This window comes from Sinocyclocheilus rhinocerous, unplaced genomic scaffold, assembly GCF_001515625.1.
Source record: "Sinocyclocheilus rhinocerous isolate Xijiao unplaced genomic scaffold, SAMN03320098_v1.1 scaffold623, whole genome shotgun sequence".
Lineage (NCBI taxonomy): Eukaryota > Metazoa > Chordata > Actinopteri > Cypriniformes > Cyprinidae > Sinocyclocheilus > Sinocyclocheilus rhinocerous.
This window is the reverse complement of record NW_015644631.1, coordinates 1,050,150-1,071,593: the sequence shown is the minus strand read 5'-3', so window position 1 is coordinate 1,071,593 and position 21,444 is coordinate 1,050,150. Positions and strand designations below refer to the sequence as shown.

The 21,444-nt window shown below is 40.5% G+C and overlaps 1 protein-coding gene across 1 annotated transcript in view; it reads right to left on the bottom strand.

Annotated features, from left to right (window-relative positions):
* The window catches only part of tcf7l1a (transcription factor 7 like 1a), a 29,165-nt gene that overhangs the window by 3,073 nt on the left and 4,648 nt on the right, over positions 1-21,444 (bottom strand). Inside the window, exons 4-7 of the mRNA XM_016576448.1 lie at positions 7,626-7,709; positions 2,172-2,307; positions 1,681-1,783; positions 1,425-1,508 (exon numbers count right to left, since the gene is read on the bottom strand). Coding sequence (XP_016431934.1) covers positions 1,425-1,508; positions 1,681-1,783; positions 2,172-2,307; positions 7,626-7,709 — 407 coding nt within the window. The remainder of the gene's footprint in view (positions 1-1,424; positions 1,509-1,680; positions 1,784-2,171; positions 2,308-7,625; positions 7,710-21,444) is intronic.

Genomic DNA, 21,444 nt, shown 5'->3' with positions numbered 1-21,444 from the left:
AGACAGACAGACAGACAGATAGATAGATAGATAAAATATATGCAAATGATAGATAGATAGATAAAAATATATGCATACATTAGACAGACAGACAGACAGACAGACAGATAGATAGATAGATAGATAGATAGATAGATAGATAGATCACACTGGAGCAACTATCTTTTACTATAATCTATATCTAAACTATAATCTTTTTGCTAGAAGAACTTTCAAAAATAGCAACTAGCAGCTGAATCTGGAAAAATCTTCTACTCTAGACTTTCAGATTCATAACAGCTAATACAATAGCAGCATTGTCATTTTCACAGATCAGGGGGAAAAACTGTTCCAATCTGTGATGTGCACACTCTGGTAAAACACATATTTCTACTGGATTACAGCACTTCACTGTGCCACAAAATGAACGCAGAACAGAAAGAGATCTCTCTCCTTCTACAGACCAACGAAAGGTGCACAGCCATAAGATAAGTGTGAAAGCAATAGTGGGAGATTAAAAGACAGCGAGATTTCATGCTGACGTGCGAAAACTGAACTCATCCAGCAACCTAAGGAAATTTTAAGCATTAATTGAATGGAAAGAATATGATAAAATCATGCACTAGAGAAGTTTCTATTCAGCAAGAGCTTCAGGAAGTGCTACTTTCATATAATGCCTAGCATATCTACAGTAATATGGTAAAAAGTGAAAAAAAATAAAATCTTACACCCTTGAGTTTCTGCAACACTAACATGAACTAAAATAAGTTTGGTCGGATTTGCATGAATATGACAATTTAAGACAGCGAGATTTCATGCTGACGTGCGAAAACTGAACTCATCCAGCAACCTAAGGAAATTTTAAGCATTAATTGAATGGAAAGAATATGATAAAATCATGCACTAGAGAAGTTTCTATTCAGCAAGAGCTTCAGGAAGTGCTACTTTCATATAATGCCTAGCATATCTACAGTAATATGGTAAAAAGTGAAAAAAAAAAAAATCTTACACCCTTGAGTTTCTGCAACACTAACATGAACTAAAATAAGTTTGGTCGGATTTGCATGCATATGACAATTTTTTAACACCATTTTGTATACCAAATGGCACGCTAAACAAATTTTCTGTGTTATCTAATAATTTTGTTATTAGCGTTGAACATTGGCGATTACGTTGTACATTTATCTGAGCAAGATAAAACAAACTGTGTTGCATTTAAAAAAAGATTTCCTTTCTGGAACATGGCACAGAGTTGAAAGAGAAAGAGAGGTATTAAGGCACCATTTTTGAGCAAAAAATACATCAGCAGTTTCCTGTACTAACTCTTCTCTGAGCCTTTAGGGAGGAATCGCGCTGTCTGCATCTCATGTCTATTAATAGATACGAGTTTAACTATAAATCAGCATGTTGGTGCAGAAAAGAAGGTCTTGCCCTCTGTTACATACCTAGACATGGAGGCGTTCATGGCGAGTGCAGGGTAGGGGTGTCTGAAGCCCCCAGGAGGAATGGAGTACATATGTTGGCCTTGCCTGAAGATAGAAAAACAGCACTCAAACAACTGGCTAAAGCAAAATCAGGGACAAACAGATAATTTTTTTGCTAGAAGAACTTTCAAAAATAGCAACAAACTTCATTAAGCCATCTGCATGGGTAAAATAAGGTTGATGTTATGCATTTAAAGGCCACAGGGTTCAGACTTACTGAGGAACCAGCCATCCTAGAGGGTGAGGGATCTGTCCAACTGCCCCAGGAGAGAGAGGGTAATATGGGGACAGCTCTGAAGGGTGAGGGGTCCTTGGTATGCCTGAGGAAACCAACGCTGATTATGAAAACTGAATACAAATATTAACAAAAGTCAATTTAAGGGTGAACTTCTGTGCTGCAACTGGCACCAAATCAAATTGCATCATCTTCAAACACTCCCCCTTGTCTACCATTGTCCTGCAAATAGGTAGTCCTGCCCCAAAAATCACACCACTGGTTCAGTCAGGCAGATAAAAAAATATGACTGCAATTCCATTTAGTGCCACTAGTGGCGCCAAAAATGACGCACTTCACCTGTAACTACTTCTATCCCCATATTACTGCAATAAACCCCATCAAAACAAGTCATGACTCAGCATTTTTTGGATCATACTACTTTCTCGAAGCTTTAGCAAATGCATCTGAAGATTGCTGTTGGTGGTGCTTACCTGTCTTTGGGTCAAGAATTTCCGGCGAGAGGTGAGAGGGAGGCGTTCCAGGGGAGAAGTGTTCATTGCTGTAGGTGATCAGCGGCGTAAGGGGATGAACATGATGGGGGTGTTGTACAACTGGAACCTTATTGGACTGAAAAACAAAATGAGAACAAGAAAGAGGTGAGGGAGGGGGGAATGAAATAAGTGCATGTTTAAACAACCGAAAAGAAGAAAATAGCCATTAGGCCTCATTACTCGTGAACGGCGCCAGAGAGTTTTAAAGAACAATGGGTCTCGGCAGCAGAGTTTACTTTTCCCTACTTCTCCCAAAGGAAAATAAACACCAGTTGGGCATTTGACCGGCTGCATGGAGGGTGGGAGAAATCACACCTAACACCCTTAGCAGGCATTTCTCGCGTAGCATACTAGCAACAAGAGAAAGCTGTTTCCAGCTGCCACTCACCATAATTGACTCCAACACAGGCCTGACATGTGAAGGGAAGTGGCAGAGATCTTGTTTACAACACCTGCCACAAGAGGCAGCTAAAGGTGGCACCTGTTGTAACAAACCCTTCAGTGCTTCTCTTGGAAAGTTGGAAATAGGTTAACAGATCAGGACGACTTTTGAGATTGTTAAGGCGGCACAATTTTGGAAACCGATAGGCAAGCCCACTCCTGGAAAAGCTACCATTCTGCAGAGTTTAGCACCAACTCCAAATAAACACACCTTAAGCAGCTAATCTGGGTCTTCAGGATTACTTAAAATCTTGTTGGAGCAAAATTGGAACTGAAGTCTGCAGGAAGGCAACCCCCCAGGAGCAGGGCTGGCTACCCCACAGCTAGGCTAATGTGATTGTAAAAAGGACATATTACTTTCGAGTGTTGCAAGTACATTAATGCAAATACTAAGCAAAGCAAGTTCAATTCCACATTTCAGTTTAAAATTCTAAGATTTGCAGCAAGGGGCACATTATAGTGAGCATTAGCAAATCTCTACACAGTTTTCTCTTTCAGGACAACCAACGTAATGACGTACCAGCAGTTTGAAGAGAATCTTGCTGTAGTTAAAGTGAGGTAAACTTTCGATATGTTTACTTCAATAATAACTCATCATTTTTAGCACATAGTCAACTGAAGTTGCAGGAATGCTGGAGGAACCTATATTAACATATAATTTTCTAGCATATGTCCAGAACCCTGACCACATAAATATACCAGTAGGACTATAATATTATCAGAAGCAGCACTGCTGTGATCTGTACATAAGCCAATGCAAGGTGGTGAGTCATAGATTGAATGGGGTACTTGTTGGCTCAGGACGTCACAAGGGAGCTAAAGTGGAGAATGCGGTCTTGTTTCCTCCATGCTAACCTTCCCCCCACCTCTACGTAGGCAGTGGGTTTGACCTCTGCTCCAACCAGCACTCTGTGAACATGAACAAGGCTTGCATTGAGACAAGACTGGCTCTCGTTTCCCACAGTCCAAACACATCCAGATCTCTCATCAGATTCCTTGCCTTTCTCGTTCCATCTATCTGTCTGACTGTCTGTCTCTGTGTTTGTACATAATTTAGCATTGCATTAGCCGAGACAAGCTGAGCTTGGCTTCTGGAAACCCTGCAAGGTGCATCAAAGGATTGTTTTAAAGATATGTCAGTAGTCTAATTGAGAAAGAAAGGTAGAGGACAACTTGCACTGTTCATCTAAGATTGTGTTTGTCCACTGCACTATGATATTAGCTGTTGAGGCTAATGGTCTCTCTCGCGATCCAACTGCCAAGAATCCCTGCTGTGTCAACACGCCAACCGTTTTGCCTCCGACGCCAACATCCCAAGCGTAGACTGCCACCAGACTGGGCCCCTCGCCCCTCTTACAAATGAACTGGATTGGACCAGCCGACTCCAAACATCCCAAGGATCCATATCAACACTTGTTCGAGTCCTCCTGTTTGTTGTTTGAGTGGGCTCTTTACAACTAGAAGAAAGGAAGTGTCCACCAGATTAACACAAGGGGGGGATCAGGGTTGAAAACATATGCAAGCCGAGTCATTGGGTTCAGTAACGTAAGGACAATGGCATAACAACAACATTTTCTCAAGTCAACCCTTCAGGTTGCAATATGCTGGAATCCACCTTTAGATGGCAGAAATGGGTTCTTCTTCAATTGTGGTCTGTCAACAAGTACCTGGATCTTTTAACCTTTTGTTCAAACAAGTTCTGAGGTTCATCAAGGGCGAAGCCTTATAAATCTCCCTAAATCCACTTTTGTAAGTTGGTCTGTAGGAGGAGAAGACGCCTGACCAGCACAACAGAAAAAAACAGCTGACAAAACACCTCGCCAAACAGAAAAAGTGAGTCATTGTGTAAACATTGTTCCACCTTTTGTATCACATAGTTAAATTACATGGAGTCCAGAGTTCTCAAGCACATATTTACCAATTGTGCTAGGTCAGTCTTTCATTCAATGACTATTATTTTATGAGACACTCAGAACTAAAGTTAGCCAAATATTGTACCTCTTTGAACTGTTTTCTTTGAGTTCTTTGGAGTGACTCTCCACAAGAAGGTGTCGTAGCCATTTGAAACGACAAAAGTCACAACTGTACAAAAAGTGCAGGGTCAGCGCTCTACACCTGCTGATTAATCTGTTGCTCTTCTCCGCCCGCTAGCAAAGGAACCCGCCCAAAGACGATTTCTGGTGCCACCACATGGAGCTGTTAAAACTGGAGCTCTGCTAAAACAAGCACATTGTGGAGTAAGAAGCAAATGTGGCCTATTGTTTTTTTTCTTCTTTTGGCTTCACCTCCTCCATCTCTTACTTGAGTTACTAAGCAAACAGGCGTTTGAGCAAGAGGGATCAAGACACAATGAACTGCTTTAGCAGTGGAAGAATGAGAGGCTAAATACAGATTTAAATGAAGGATAATAGTGAGGAAAGGACAAGCCAAAACTAGCAGTATGTGCCAAACAGTATGATCCCTAACAATGGGGCGCAATTTACAATTATCACCATCTTTTACAGATACATGCCTTTGAATTTAATTTTAGCATCTCTATTAAGAACTATTTTCTGGGTTTTTAGCAATCTGCATCTGGTTTCACATAGATTTACATCCTCATACTTTACCAGACAACGTAAATGAAGGCCACAACAGCATTAATGGAAAAACTCAAATCACATGATTTGGTTTTTGCATGAACACGCAACACTTTTCCCATCAGCACAAACATCATGCTTTCACTAAGACACATCAATTGTCAATGCCATTAGCAGGCAATTTAAATGGAATTTCCATTTGTAATCTGATTTTTGAAAACAATGTGAAAATGGCTTGTGGACTCATGACTAATGCCTGGTAAAGACTATTAGTTTATAATAAATTATTTAAACCATAATTTCTTGACTAGACCTAATGTGCAAGCATGCTTTCGAGACAGACAACATCTTAGGTACTGGCTAGCCAAAGTGCAATTGCTGCGTCGGCTGTTGCTAACATAAGTGTTTGCTAAACATGGTGACTTACTGTGAGTTTTAAGAACCAGGTTTTGCACTTGCGATATCACTGTGAGATCATTTCATATCAGATACAAGACTCTGAGTGCCTACAACTTGATCTGTTGTGTATTTTTTCTGTGAAGGATTAGCATCAAAGTTAGCACTAACACACAGAAAAGCTGAAGGACATTCAGTTAAACTACCTAGAAATCAAACTTATATTCTATCTATGAAGAGTATGGGCTCTCAGAAAGACTACTAAAAAAATTCTTAATGTACCACCATTATATAACACCATGTGAAAACATAAACATGATAATACTGTATTTTTTGGACATTACCATGCTATTCTTTGAAGTTCCTTAGAGTACCATGATATATACGAATATGGAATCTAACTGTACCATCTTATATTTCAAAGTACCATAGTATTGCTACTTGATACATGAACCACAGTACTGTTACAGGACTTTTGTATGATTCTGACTGAAAAAATAAATCTCACACACAGCTTACAAAGGGGTTGACAAATCTGAAGTTCCTACAATGCCTCACACATCTCCTGCCTCTCTGTTCTGGTTTGATGTATTATTCATGCGGCCTGGGTCCAGATGCATTGTATGGAAGGCGATGTGAAAAGGTGGGCTCGGTGCTGCAATATCACCCTTGCACACATTCAGAGGGATGCCAATGGAATGCTAAACAAACCTGGTTCCTGAATAATTGAGCCTTTCGGACCGCTCTGGCTCACCCTATTAGCATGTGTGCCTTCTGGACCCAATCTGTGCAGCCACAGAAATGGTTTCCACAGCTCGGCAGCCTGGTGTTATTTCAACAGCCCCTGCCATTCATTAGAAACACAATAAACCCTCTAGCATGTCACCTAAATTATTTACTGGCTCTAATTAATCCTCCGATTACAAGAGATTCCCCCAGATCTGCATGCCAGAAATTAATCCCCAATGCCAACATCTAATGAGGAAGCAAAGTGTGTTTTTCTGACGGGTGAACAGTAGCATTCACTGTTTGTACATTCTGTAAGGACAACACAATACTGAGTGTTAAAGCAAAGTCAGCATCAACAGGCTTCAATGGTCAAATCATCTCCGTATAATTGGATTGAAATCCCCCCGCTGCATATTTGCAGTCTGTCTGGAGTCCCCAAGCATGATAATAGGCACTTTATGAAACACATGCTAAGTAAATAAAGACAAAACACCAGACTCAACAGGCCCAGTGTACCGGTATTATTATCAGGTCATCGTAATCTTTGGCCTGAGAACTTTCAATTGGATTCTCGTTTAGACAGAACTGACCCAAAGGTCTGTTTGGGAATCTCTTGGGCAAACGCTCTAATCTTTAAGCTCGGACCACAGTCAGTGATCACTTTGTCACTGTGGCAGAACCTCAGTCGTTCTGAGCTGACAATCTCCATGCTTGGAGGGTGGAAAAAAAACGTGTCTCCAGAATGGATTAGCTGCCATTTGGAGCGAGCATTCCTGAGGTTCTCCGCCGTGGTGTCTGGAAAGGGTGAAGCAGGTCAAAAGTTGGGTCGCATGAGTGGCCGGAGGGGGTGGAATGGCATGAAAATAAGTCTGTTGCTTGTTGACACTTAGAACGACAAGCTTAAGCCCTCGGCCTAAACCAGGTTTCGGCTGAAAGCTAGTCATGCTTGTGTGGGAAAAAATGTTTCCGGTTGTTCATTGCGAAATAAGTTACGCAGGCCACCAATGTACCTTTGCTCCTAAGGCAAGTTAAACAAGCCTATTCAGTTAAATACCTATATATTGCAACATTTTATTGTAGGTTTAACGGTTTCAGATCAAAATGTTACCTTTTAAAGCATTTACTTTCTAAAGATGCATATCATGCAAAAGCACAACACAACACAAGGTTAGTCTACACCCAACTTATCAAAAGACCTTTTTGATTGCATTGTAAACTATACAGAATATGAAGTTGCTGATGGACTTACTAAGTGCCCTGGCGTTGGTGATCTGGAGTCTTTAAGGGCTGCCGTCCCGGGAACATCAAGAAGCGGCCATTTCATTTGCAGATACTGCAGGGGACAAAAGAGAACGTCACAAACAATCATAAACACATGCACCAGGTTTTCTACATGTCACTGCATAACCAAAAATACTTCTATTATACTTAAAAGTGCTTCATATGGATATAGTGATGTAGAAGAATGTGTCTTGACTAAACAAAAGTCGCCAAAACCAGATTTTCCACCTTTAACAGACAGGTGGAAAGTCAAGTTTTCGATTTAAAGGACTACTCAAAGTTAAATAAATGTTTGCCACAGGAAATAATTCAGACTCATGTTAAGCACTTGGATGAAAATTTCATGAAGCTACAGTTGTTGACCCAAGTATTTCTGTAGACCTGTACTTAACCTGGAATATTCATTTAAAATGGAATGGAATGGAAGAAATCAATTAAATGGACCTCTGAGTCATCCACAGATTCCAGCAATCCAGCTGTTCTTTGTCTTAATTCATTTGAAAGCTGTGGAGATGAACTCCAAGTGCTGTTTAGCACCTGGGAGCATTAGCTGGAACAGTTTGGGGGGCCGAGACAGGAGCAGTCAGGCCCAAGGGAGGGGGCGAAACGTGAAAGTTAAATACGATTTAGACTGCAGGTCCCAGCATAGTAAATGCCCAGCTGGATGGATAATATGTGTGTATGTTAGTATGAGGAACAGCTGGGAGGAAGTCCCATAACGCACTAGGAGAATAGGAAGGGGCCTTACAGAATGCATGGAGCAGTAACAGAGATCTGCCTTTCTCTAATTTTGCCCCTTTATAAATCAATGGAGAACGCAGAAGCAACGCTGTTAGGGTGAGCGTGGTATGCAATGAGAGAAGGAGCATGGAGGAGACACGCAGTGATGAATGACTGGACTTCCTATACAGGGGGAGACGTTTATTGTGAAAGCCCTCGTAGCTCAGTGCGCACATGTCAAAGTTTGATGCCTTTCAGCTTTTCTGGGGCCCCTCGCATCCAGCGCTTATGATTTTCAGGGGTAATTTATAAAATCTAGTTTTTTTTTTTATCCCTTCACGGAGCTTCCCCGCCTGGCTCAGTCATCTGGTTTGTGTAGAAGTCAAAGCGTATCAGATGTTCCTGTGGAGTCATTCCCGTATCTAAGCTCTTGAGTCTAGGGTCTGAAAGCATCTGCGGTTATAGTGAACATATATACCTCAAGAACTCTTTTCACAAACCAAATTTATAGTTCTACTTAAGGGACAACATAAATGTAGACAAATCCTTATACATCAATGTCCAAGCATATATACTACGGGTGGGCTATATGATCAAAATCTTATAATCATGGGAACAGAATATCAAAATAAGTGTATTTTTGCCTGAAATGCAATAAATAAAATAGTTTATATATTAAATAGCCATGCCTAAATGCCAATTTTTTAATAATCCAGTAAATTAAATACTTATATAATTTTTTATATTTAAATGTAATGGATGCTAATCAAAAACTGATTATTCATTAGAAAAATACATTTGGCAACAACTGCTTCACAGTCAATGTATAATAGTCAATGATATGCACACGTAGTCGACACTTATCTAACAATACCAAAATGGTGTAAACCCTTGTATAGGCACATGCTGTAAATTGTCCAACCCTGCAATACTAAAACAACAAAATCTCATCTTGCGCAACCCAGACATGTTCTAAAATCAAACTTCATGGCACATTTGGGGTTAATAAGGCTTTGTTTCTCCCTTTAAACTTCATTCATCACAAGCGGAATTGTTGTGAGGAAGTTTGGATAAGACTGTGGGCTAAAAATGGAAAAGACATTATGGTCCGGTGGACGGGGTTGCTGGGTTTGGTGGTGAGGAAAACAAAAGTAGTTTATGAGCAGGGACTGGTACAGTTTCCTTACAGCTGGCAGGATGAGCCGAGACCTTGTGCCCTGTTTATTAAAGATGTTGGGTTCACTTTCACCTTCCGTTGTCTGCAGTAGAGTTGATAAACGACAGTTGCAAGTTAAACATCTAATTTGGCCAGACAGTCAAAATTAATGTGCTTAAAGGGACAGTTCACCCAAACATGAACTCAGTTCACTCCAAACCTGTATGACTTACTTTCTTCTGTGGAACAAAGTTATTTTGACGAATGTTGAGGTCCAAGCAACATCTCAAAATATCTTTTTTGTGCTCCACTGAAGAAAGCCAGTCATGCAGGTTTGATATGAGGGTGAGTAAATGATGACAATTTACATTTTCAGCTGAACTATCCCTTTAAGTCTGTGGTCGGCTTTCAGAGGGCATCTGTGAATGGTTTTTGAGAGGAACCACTCTGAGGAACGTCTAGTTCTTGTCGGGGGCCTTACCCTGTTTCTGGTATTTGCAGCTGCAGTTAAAGTGGATGGATGACTGAAAAAATACAATCCACCTTCCTCATCATAACCACCATCACCTGACTGAAAACTTAACATATTATCTTGAAATACAATCTCAGTTTTGCCTTCCCACACAAACTCACAGACTACCGGGCTGCAGGGACCTGTGCCCTGCTTTTCTGGAGACACAAAGGGAGATCGGCCAAAGTAAACAGTCTTGGGGTCTGGGGATTTGTATTTGAAAGCCATAACTCTAGGAGCAGATGCTTATCAATATGCAACATTGACTTCATGTTGAGAAGAGAAAAGAAATGGTGCACAGACACGAAACCCTCAAAATGCATGTCAAATTTCAGCGACGACCTTCTAAGCAACATAGTAAATCAATCAAAGCTTCACCAAGAAAATCAACAAAAACACAAACAAATATTATGTTATGAAAACCTAATCACAACCACAAAAAGGCAATGTTTTCTTTTTTTCTGCAAACTGAAAATATGTGTTCAACCAACCAGGGTTTTATACAGACTGACAGCAACATTTAGAGAACAAGGCGGCCGACATAATACAACTAAATTTAGAGCAAATGAGATTTTTTTTAATTGTATTGCATTTTTAAATTGTATGTATATTTAAATGTACTTAATACTGACATTCACAGAAAAAAAGAATGAAAGTACGTTTATTCTTGATATTCACATAATCTTAAAATGGCCAACTATCAATAATAAAATTTAACAAAATAAATTAAATATTTGTTCTCAATACCAATAATCATAAAATGGCCAAATATCATCAGATTAATCTGACTGGATGAAATGAAATTATTCTCGATACCAATAATCTTAAAATAGCCAAATATCAGCATATTAATCTGGCTGATATTAAAATAAAATAAAATAAATATGGTGCATACTAAACATTAAAAATATACTGAATTATGAAAACAAATACAGAATTATAAAAAAATGGGTGTCACATCACCTTGGGCAGGCTGAGACAGAAGACATACTTCTAACCAGGTTCATGCGGTTTAATTTCATAAATACACCTGGAGTGCGTTTGTAGCTGTCTACCTGATGTCAAGAGGTCACAGAGAAAGACTGAAATGCTGCTTAAATGCTTTCCGCGCAGCTGAGCGAAGACGATGGAGATCTTTAGCAGGATTATGACAACTTAAAACGTCACAAATATCAATCCTGACAGTCATATGCTAGAGGAAATGAAGCCCTCTGTCAAAACAAACAGAAGAAGACACCTCTTTAAGGAGATATCTGGAAGCCTCAACATGTGTTGCTGCAACCGTAAGCTTCGTTCTGGATAGCGGGGATTTTAAACGCTGTACCTCAAACCGCAAGAGCTTCCACAAAATAGCACAACGTTCTTGGGAAAAAGGGAAAGAAAAAACAAATCCGGAGTGGGGCGGAGCCAAGTAGGTTATGTCAATCATTCAAAGCATGGCCTACATTTCTCCCTGATGTTTCCACCCATTCCACACACACCCTCCACTAGAATGGAGCAGAAAGCTGGTGGCACACAAAGGAATCCATTACATCTCAGCATCAGAACAGTTAAGCCAGACAAAAGGCTCTGGATTACGTGCATGTATGCATATGGGCAGTGTCCTGATGCGGCCAGAGGGGTCCGACATCACCCGACTCATTTATTTATGCGAGCGACACCTCTCGCTGCTCTTTTCACTGCCGCCAGAGGGAAAGACAATAGAGGCGGCGGTTTCCAGCCCTCCCTCACCACAGGTCTGCATTCAGGCCTATTGTTTGTTTAAGAACTGCGAGAGTTTCCGATAATTAAGTAAACAATTCATAGGCAGACGACACCCCTATCTGTGCTAATTAGAAATTAATTTGCGGGGAAAGGACAGGAATTCTCGACCGCCTCCAAATATGAACGACAGATCTAGATGGGACAACAAAGGATTCGAACAACAAAAACAAACAACATTAACAAGCAAAAAATGAAGTAATTATGAAGTCTGATTTAAGAGATTAAACTCAGAAGAGGAGGAGAAGCTCATTAAAGCAGACTTATCTTATTATAGGAACAGTAAGCAGTTGGAGTGCAGAAATGTAACCAACAAATCACCTATTCATCCACCGATCACATTAGGAAGTAATTCAACAAGTTTCTGGGAACTTTTAGGTACAAAGGATCAGCAGACGCTAATTTTGTTTCAGCAATTGGATCCAAACCTTATAAAACAGCTCTGTGCTTATAAACAGCCACAGCATTACAGAAATTCCTCGAAACAAAATATTACAAATTTTAGGACAAAAAAAAAAGTCATATTATTGAGGATGCACAATATAATTAGGCAATATAAGGGTTTATTGTATTGTTAAATAAGAGATGCATCTCTGATTTAAACTGGAAAAAAATATAAAAACCGTTATCGGTCTCATTTGTTCAGTATAGTTCGTTTTTGGTAATTTGGTAACTTTAATACTAATTTTGTAACCTATTTTATTTAAAGAATGTAAATTCTAGATTGACTTTTAAAAAGATTAATAAACATTAAACATTAATAAAAAACACATTTATAATATTAGTTACTATAATGATCATACAGTTCATATTTTTTTATTAAATATCAACTGTTAAATGAAATATCAACTCTTAAATAGTGTAGAATTTAAACAGTGTCCTATTTTTCTATGCCATTTATAATCCGTTAAATTATCGGCTATTGGTATTGAAAAATTAGGTTGAAATTCAGTGCATCCCCCGAAACTTTCACTTATAAAGCCAATCCAATTGCAAATCCTCCTAATGCAATGAAGCACTTATTTGTGGTTTGTTCCTGTAGTTCAGTGGCGCTGGCTGACCTGCCTACAGTACATTAGCTGCGTTAAAGTGCCTGTTTTCATCAAGCCAGTGGCTTCCACACAGAACTGGGCTTCAGCCTCAACAGGAAAGACTCATGACTGACAGTTGCTCTCCGAGTTCCCATGGATACTATTGTGAACTCACTGATAACACTACTCCCTCCATTCACTGCCTACTTAAAGAACTGGTTCAGAGGTCAGCCATCCGGAGACCAGGGGTTTCCATGGCAATGTGGCTCATTTAGGGATAGCAACAGGGACCAAGTTTGCATTCACCAACCGTCCGGTTGCAGAAAAAAAAAAAAAAGGAACTACCTTTGGGAGACACCTTCAGTTTCTGATCACAAAAACACTTTGGATGCATAAGCTAAAATAACATTTTTTCATGAAATATACTTCAAATACACAATGCATTCATTTATTTTTAATAATTTCAAGAGAAAATCACAAACAAACCTTGACAACGCGAGGAATAAGAGTGTTATTGTGGCGCAGGACAAAACAGTAGGTCAAATAAAACCCAACACAATTACGACCACGAGAAAGTAATAAGCTCTCTGTTGGGAGCTCTGTTTTTCTGCAAAGGCAAAATGCAGTCACCCTCCTTAAAGTCAATTACAAGTCAGTTATGCGGTTTCCAGTATTTCGGTATCTGGTTACAACACTGCAGTCCAAAATATACCCAGGTTTACAATGAACAGCCTGGGCTTGTTAACCCATAAGCAGCCAAGAGGGATAACAAAACCACTAAATAACCCAAAAGTGCTTGCTATAGTAATCTACAACTTTGTAGGCATCCAACTTATCATAATAACTATATTTTGCAATAATAATAATAATAATAATAAAAATAAAATGACCAACAACAATGCAGGCACTAAGTATTTGAATAAGACTAAGTGATGCATAGGATATGCATCTGAAATCAGAGATCCAAATGTGGTGCATTGGTCCTAAAGACAGTTGAAGACTTTTCTCAAATGCTAAGTGCATAATGAAGACAAAGAGCTTATTGTGTTCTCTTGGTAGACTACCTCCCCCCAGCACATACACACACACACACACACACACACACCAACTCAAACTTCACCCCTTTCCCAATATACCCCTCCTGCTAAAACACAAGTCTAACCGGCGTCAAAAGCGCAAAAAATCATGAATTGCAACAGAACGGGAAAATCTTTAAACAGCAGCCACTGCAGTTTTGTTCGTTTAAAGCGGATTTGTTGACAAGCTTTCCTCCATATGGAGAACTTGAGGCACAACAAATAAACAGGGTTATTTTTTATAACCTGTTGGCTGTTAAGTATAAAACTTGAATCTACCACTGAGAGGCCTGGGGGAGCGAAATTCAGAAGAAAAAAAAAAATCACTGCAATTAAACGCAGGAGAGGAAATAATGCAATTTTTTTGCGAAATTGCACTAAATGGCTAAAGTGCTATCTTTAACAAATGCTATTGTGCAATAACAGTCCAGGGGGGCGATATGGAGGCATGACACACCGTACCTGAGCCCTGACTCACAACTGTGACCGCCCTGCCTAATTTCAAAAACTTTCTGCCTTGTCAAACCAGTTCCCTCCTGCAAACAATTAGTGCCGGACCACGTACCGCTGGAGCGTGTGTGCGTTTGGAAGCGCAGGAGACGAAGGAGTGAAAGACGGAGAGGGAAAGAAGGGGGGAGAGAAAGAGTGAGGAGAGTGGAAGGGGGCTTGGAGTGCAATTATAGTGGGAATTTATGGCCTGAGAAACAATTTATAAATCACAGTGCATGGGCTAACACAATCCAGATTTCACTGCTTGCAGCTGTAACCAGTTCTAAAGTACACACAGCGTGTTTGTGTGGTTTTTCACGAGGTTGGGTCTAGGAGCCAGGCGGCTAGGGGAACGCACCATCGACATTGGCCGTGACAAACTGTGGGTGTGTTTCAGAGAGAGGGAGATGTGATGCTAGGAATTGCTTACAATCGCAAGAGAACAGTATAAAACCTAAACAACTCAACTAACCGGCGCCTGGGTTGCAAATCAAAAACATGAATATTGAACATTAGCGTCATATTGTAATGTCACCAAAGGGAAGAAGAGTTGTGGCTGACGACAATGTCGACAGTTACGTTCCCAAACTTCAACATTTTAAATCAACCAAAACTCATTCTCTATATTGAGTGTCTTATAAACTTGATCTTGGTAACTATTGCAAATGCCACATCACTAATTTCCACTGAGAAGTGCAACATCAACAAAGGTAAAGGACATAATTATAGGAAAGGTTACCACTTTCAACAAGTCAATAAGACCCAAGTTTTGGTTGTGTGCAGCATCAATAAAGTTAGGGGACATTATTGTTGAAAAAGTTAAAAATCTGAAACATTTCCTACAGTCTGCCCATAAAGCTTTCAAACATTTATATCCCATAATTTGTGACATTGTAGTCAACAAAAACTCATTCTTAATTTTAAGTTACTTATAATCTTGTCAAAAGTGATTACCTTTCCAACAGTTACTTCTCCTAATTAGTTTGGTTAGAGGTTGTTGGAACTGTTGGAAAAGTTACCAAAGTTCTGACAGTTAGACGACACAACTGTTGGAAATGTTACAGAGTTCTAATAGTTGAAGGATGTAACTGTTGGATAATGTTACAAAAGTTGTGACAGTTAGAAGATGTAATGGTTGGAAAAGGTTACCAAATTTTTAACAGTTAGAGGATGTAACCATTGGAAAAAATAACCAAAGTTCTAAAAGTACCGAAGTTTAAACTGATAGAGTACATAACTGTTGGAAAAGTTACCAAAGTTCTGATAGTTAGAGGATGCAACTGTTGGAAAAGTTATCAAGGGTCTAAGTTACAACTTTACCAACATTTTTCCCAACTCAAACTGAAAGCACCAGGTAACCATTACAACTGCTGTGTCACCAATTTCAACAAGGTTATAAGAAACCCAAAGGGGAGTACGAGTTTTGTTTGTCTACAACACCAACAAAGGCAGAGGATGTAACTGTCGGAAAGGTAACCACTTTTGACAAGTCTTTAAGAAATTAACAATTGGAAATGTTACATATTGGGAAAATATGTTGGGAACCTACAGTTACATTGGAAACAACGGTTATGTCCCCTAACTTTCTTAATGTTGTCAACCAAAACTCAACAGGACTTGTAACTGTTGAAATGGCAATCACTTTTGACTAAACCAGAGAACGAGTTTTGGTCGACATAAAGAATGTAACTGTTAGACAAGTTTATAAGTAGCACAAAAGTACAGAGAAGGAAAAAAGTGCACTCCTGTTCAGTCAATTACAATGAGGTACTCATCTGGAGAAATGAGGAAGGCTCAGGGGGTTTTCATAAGCCCTCAACTGCGCCTCTGGGTCCAAACTGCAGTTGTGTGCGGGGAGGGGTGGCCCATGCCCTGACCCACAAAGCCCAGCTGGATAAGACATACACTCTCATGTACAAACAAAAAAGCATGCGCACACACACACACACACACACACACAAAAGCTTGTGGTCCAGTGTGAACATGTCATGTGACAATGGAGCTGCTCTCAACCTTGTGGTCAGGGTGAGAGCTGTAGAAGCACCGTGTCTGTGACGGACCCCCCAACGGCACACAATACGCATTCTCCTCCAATCACACGGCTGCTCTTTTGTGCCAGCGGTTACGTCACTTCCACTCCACCAATCTGAATGAGCCAGACTGCAGCGGACCAATGAATGTCTGGAGCCAAAAGAACTGGAGCGAGGTTTTGTTTTGTTCTTCTTTTCTAATTAATCATCACGCCACGGACCATCGTTTTTGAGAGGAAGTGAGCAGCAGGGTGTGTGCAAGATGTTTTTTATGCTACATGTTGTCTGACAGTTCTGAGCGAATCCTAATGGAGAGTTTAGAAGGGAAGGGGAGGGAAAAAGCTGCCAGGCCCGGAGTGCAACGACGACCCCCCTACTGGAATCTGGGAACTTTGGTGCCCACTCAACTGTGAGTCACGTCAACAGGCTGTGAACCTTGACCTCTCACCCCTAACTGAAACAATGTGAAGATGTATCTCACTGTCAAATGCATGGAAAAACGACCCATCTCCATTTAGGATCCAGGGAAACAACTTCCCACAAAATTTCAGCAGCCATAGTGTTTGAATAAGACTCCCAAACCGACAACAAATCCAGCATTTTGACAACCATAAGCCTGGCCAATTGAACGCCAATTATGGCGTTAAACTTCTCGAAGATTTGTCAGCCGTCCACTTTGTTTATGTGACATTTCTTGAATGCCTACGTTTGGAATGGCTGATGTCTTAGGGATTACGACTACGCTGCTGCAAAGTGAAGTGTTTTGTGGATCAACCGTGTAGCTCTCAGTCGCCACCCTCTAGGCTTTTGTTCAGCCTTTCAGAGCCATACTGAACGACTGAAAGGCCCCTATTCATAAAAGCTCCCATACACTCCCTGCCGCCTCGGCCAAGAGTCACTATAGAACATCCCTCATTTCACACGAGAATCGGGGCTGCCGGCCCACCCCCTAGCCCCTGCCCACAAAGAGCTTCTCCACCGATGACTCCTTAAGATGGGGAAAGGTGCTCAATATGGGCGAAGCTTATGGTTGACACCATCACAATAATACATACACTCACTGCTAATGCCAGCAACGCCCTTCAGTGTTTGGACAATTATTTGTGGGCTTAACTGCTGTTTTGAAGATACTGAACTTAAATCTTTTTTGGAGCAAGTCGATACTAGTAAATCTCTAAAATTTCGACACTTTAATGTCAAGTCCGTCCACAAGCAAGCACTATCAAGTACTAATATATCTATCTATCTATCTATCTATATATATACTGCATTTATACAGTATATTAGGGTTGGGCCGATAGACAATGCCATCGTCCATCGCTGATGGCTGATAGACATCACGATGTTGAGCCGGCATCGTGATCCCCTCCCCCATTCCTCCCGCATCCCAATACCATGTTCGGAAAGAAAATGACGTGTAGGCAGAACCCCTAAAGGGAATAAATACGAGATGGGATGAAAATATATATTTCAATATTTTTCCTCGCAGTTATTTAATTGAGTAATTATACTACATATATATTTCGGCATCAGGGAGCCGCTATTATACCTGGCATTGAAACTGGCATCATGCTTTTGAATGCATGATCGCTTTTAGTTTCACTTTCACTTTCGAGATTCGCGATCGCACGTAACGTTACTCTGTTTATACAATGTATATATATATATATATATATACATACACTTTACGGTTGCACAATATATGTCGGTATCATATCATATTATATATATATATATATATTGTGCAACCGAAAAGTTTATTGCATTATAAATATTGCATAAAATAAGGCCAGAAGCATACTTTAAGTAAATATGTGAATGCAGATGCTTCCAGCTACGCAAGCTGAATTTCACAAAGCATGACAATGTTGGAATCGGCCCTTAAAAACTCCATATCAGCCACTCTCTTTTTATCAGGTTTCGTAAGTCAGAAGACATGCATTCTTTGTGCTAAAGGTAACATTAGGGGGGAAAGACAGTAATTAAATTACAGAGCAGTAATTAAAAGCACGCAATGATAACCATATCACAAGCAACTGATCACATAAGGAATTAGCTGAAAGTACACCTCACCCTACAAGAAAATCCTGATGCTGCAGATATCAGATCTCCCGTGGCCTTTTCAGCCTGGCATGACGCAGCGGGCACAACAAGGCCATGTGAGACTCCATGTGGGATGCGATGAGATAACGCGTTATCGCAGTGTTCACGTGCTCCAACTAAGCCAACAGGACACGCACACACACACTTACTTCTTGGCCGCATGCCCACTTTCTCACCCACCTGGCACCCTCATCCCCACAGCTTGCTTCGTTTCTTTCCCATAATGCTTTACCCCTAACTACCCCCCGCACCCCGCTCTCCCTCTCTCCCCCTCCCGAGGCCCCAGGAAGCTCTGACTGCGAGGTAATAACTGAAAACAGCTGTTAAAAATACCAGACTGATGAAGCCTGAAGCCCCCCCACCCCCTTAAACTTTATCCCCGGCACAATCAAGTTTTATTAGCATGGAGTGATGCATGAAGTCAGTACACAGCTCTGAGCGAGAGCTCGCTGTTTTTTGTGACCAAAATGGGGAGGTGGGGGTGAATTTCACTGCAGGACATGCAAGCGAACATGAAGTGGGTTTTGATGAGCGCTGACCACTGCCAGCACAATCTTATCAATGGAGAATGACGTCAGCGGCTCACACACACTCACTAAAGCCAACACAGAATCTCCAATGAGGCTTCAGTCTGTTTTGCTTCGGGAAATATTTTTTTATATTGCTCCCAACGGAGCACGGCCCTAAAAGATCAGGCTAACTGCATCCATTTTAGATTCACGATTTGTCTTCGGACACTTGAAATCATTTTGATTCACAGTCCAGAGTTTTCCCACAAGGACAAATGAATGTGAGTGCAGACAAATGAAAATATACTTTACAATGACAAAAAGATAAACACACACCTGAATACTGAGGTGAAACAAATTGCATATAAAAAAGAAAGTATAACGACGAGACTCAGAATAATAGGCTTAATTATTTATCAAACCAACACTTCTGCCATCAGCTTTTTTCAAAGCATGAATAAATAAATAAAGCCTATTATTTTGAGTTGTGCAAAAGAATGAAAAAAATATAAAAAAATGAAAATAAATATCAGTTTCTTAAAGGTAAAGCATGTGATTTCTGTGCAAAAATGACTCAAAAACTGCCTCCGTCTGCAGTGGGTCATTCAAACAAGCAGCCCTGCCCCAAACCTCATGCCATTGGCTGAACCAATGTTGCTATGCCAGGCTGGTTGAGATGTTTAACAAACAGTCAATGTTTTTGATAGAGCCACAGTGTTTAAACTTTTCAGTAACTTACAAACGGCTACAGAAAAAGCTATCATATGTATTAGCTTTTTCTAGGACTGTATAAGCATAAGTAGCAGAAATTAATTAGAAAGTATTGCAAATGAGTTTTCAAAAATTAGAGTAACAATAAAATAAAAAGCAGATGCATTAAGATACGGAGCAGTTCTGCTTCATTACATTAAAAACACAAACTAATTAAAACCACTGTGTAACGATGGCACTCTTGCTATCTGTGCCATACTGTAAGCATAATGCCATATGAAGATAATTGGCCAAAGAGATAAAATCCATTGCAAAAACACAGCAAATTCAGAATGATTCCATGCGGCTAGCGCAGGACGTGATATGATCAACAGGAAAGAGATCTGCGTTACGGCCTTGGGAACAGCTCCCTGCATTCTTTTATCTACTTCCTGTAGCATTTCTTCAGCCCCTGTGGTTTGCCCTCATGTACAGATTCATAAACCACTCTCCTTTCAGGAGGAACGTCTGTAAATTAGGTCTTTATTTCGCCTTGTTCAAAAAAAAAAAAATCCGACGTCTAGAACGACGCCAAGCTTGTGTGGAAAACCAGAAGAGGAAAATAATGTTTGGCTTGACAGTTCTTACTTTAAGGAACTTTCTGGTTTTAATCTCAGTCAATAATCAGGTTTCTAGAAAGGGTCTTCGGTGGAACGCGTCCAACGGTGGGAAGGTTTTTAAACGGTCGCCACTTGATGAAGTAGTAACATTAAAAGGGGAAAAAGGAGAATTGGTTTACGTCTCATGCAATTCCTGGCCTCCTAACAAGACGCAGCATTCATACAGCACACTTCTTCTACACAGCAAAAGAGAGACAGAAATATTTCTAAATTAATTTGGATTTGTTTAGTTTATCCTTACAGAAGAAAAAAAAAAAGTTTATTTGGTCAATTGTGCAAACATTCGTACACCGGTTTTCAGGTTTCCTGAACCGTCTTGCACTACAGGAATGCTGTCTTAACTTAAAGGCCTGGACAATGTCCCCTCTGTAGCTGAAGACGGGGAGGTGGGACAGGCCGGAGAGAGGGTGCCTGATTTCTCTCTCGCCATCTACCCCCACCCCGTCTCTGAGTGCTGAGTGTGTGGAAAAGGCTTGGGCTGTTGACAAGGCCGCTCTCCTGAGCACTGTTTGTTTATGTAAAATGAGGCCCTCTCGTACGCAGGACAATTCCTCTGTTTACTTTATATTGTCTTGTAGGTCTTAAAATACCATCGTAGAGGAGAGAGTTTAAAGAGTGGAAGAAAGATGGAGGGGAAGAGAATGCCAGTCAAAAAGGGCAGACGTGTTCCGACAGCGCAGCTATGTGATCGAGGGCTTGCCACTTACTCGCTAGTACGACTATTTCATTAAAATCGCGGGTTAGCTTGACTCAACCCCAACGGAAGTGAACACACAAGTGCGAATAGGGTTGGGTACCGAATTCCGGTACCAATATGGCACCGGTACCTATGTAACCGTTATGTACTAGAACCGAATCAGAACGCAGATTTCGGTGCCATGCCGGAGCGATCGATTGAAATATTAGTCCTCTGGTTCTCCGAAACGGACGTAAGAAGCATTATCACCGGCACCGCACGTGAAAAATAATTTCCCTACTGAGAAAATGCACGTGAACTCAAGTCAGAAAGCTCTAATAATACAAATCCAACA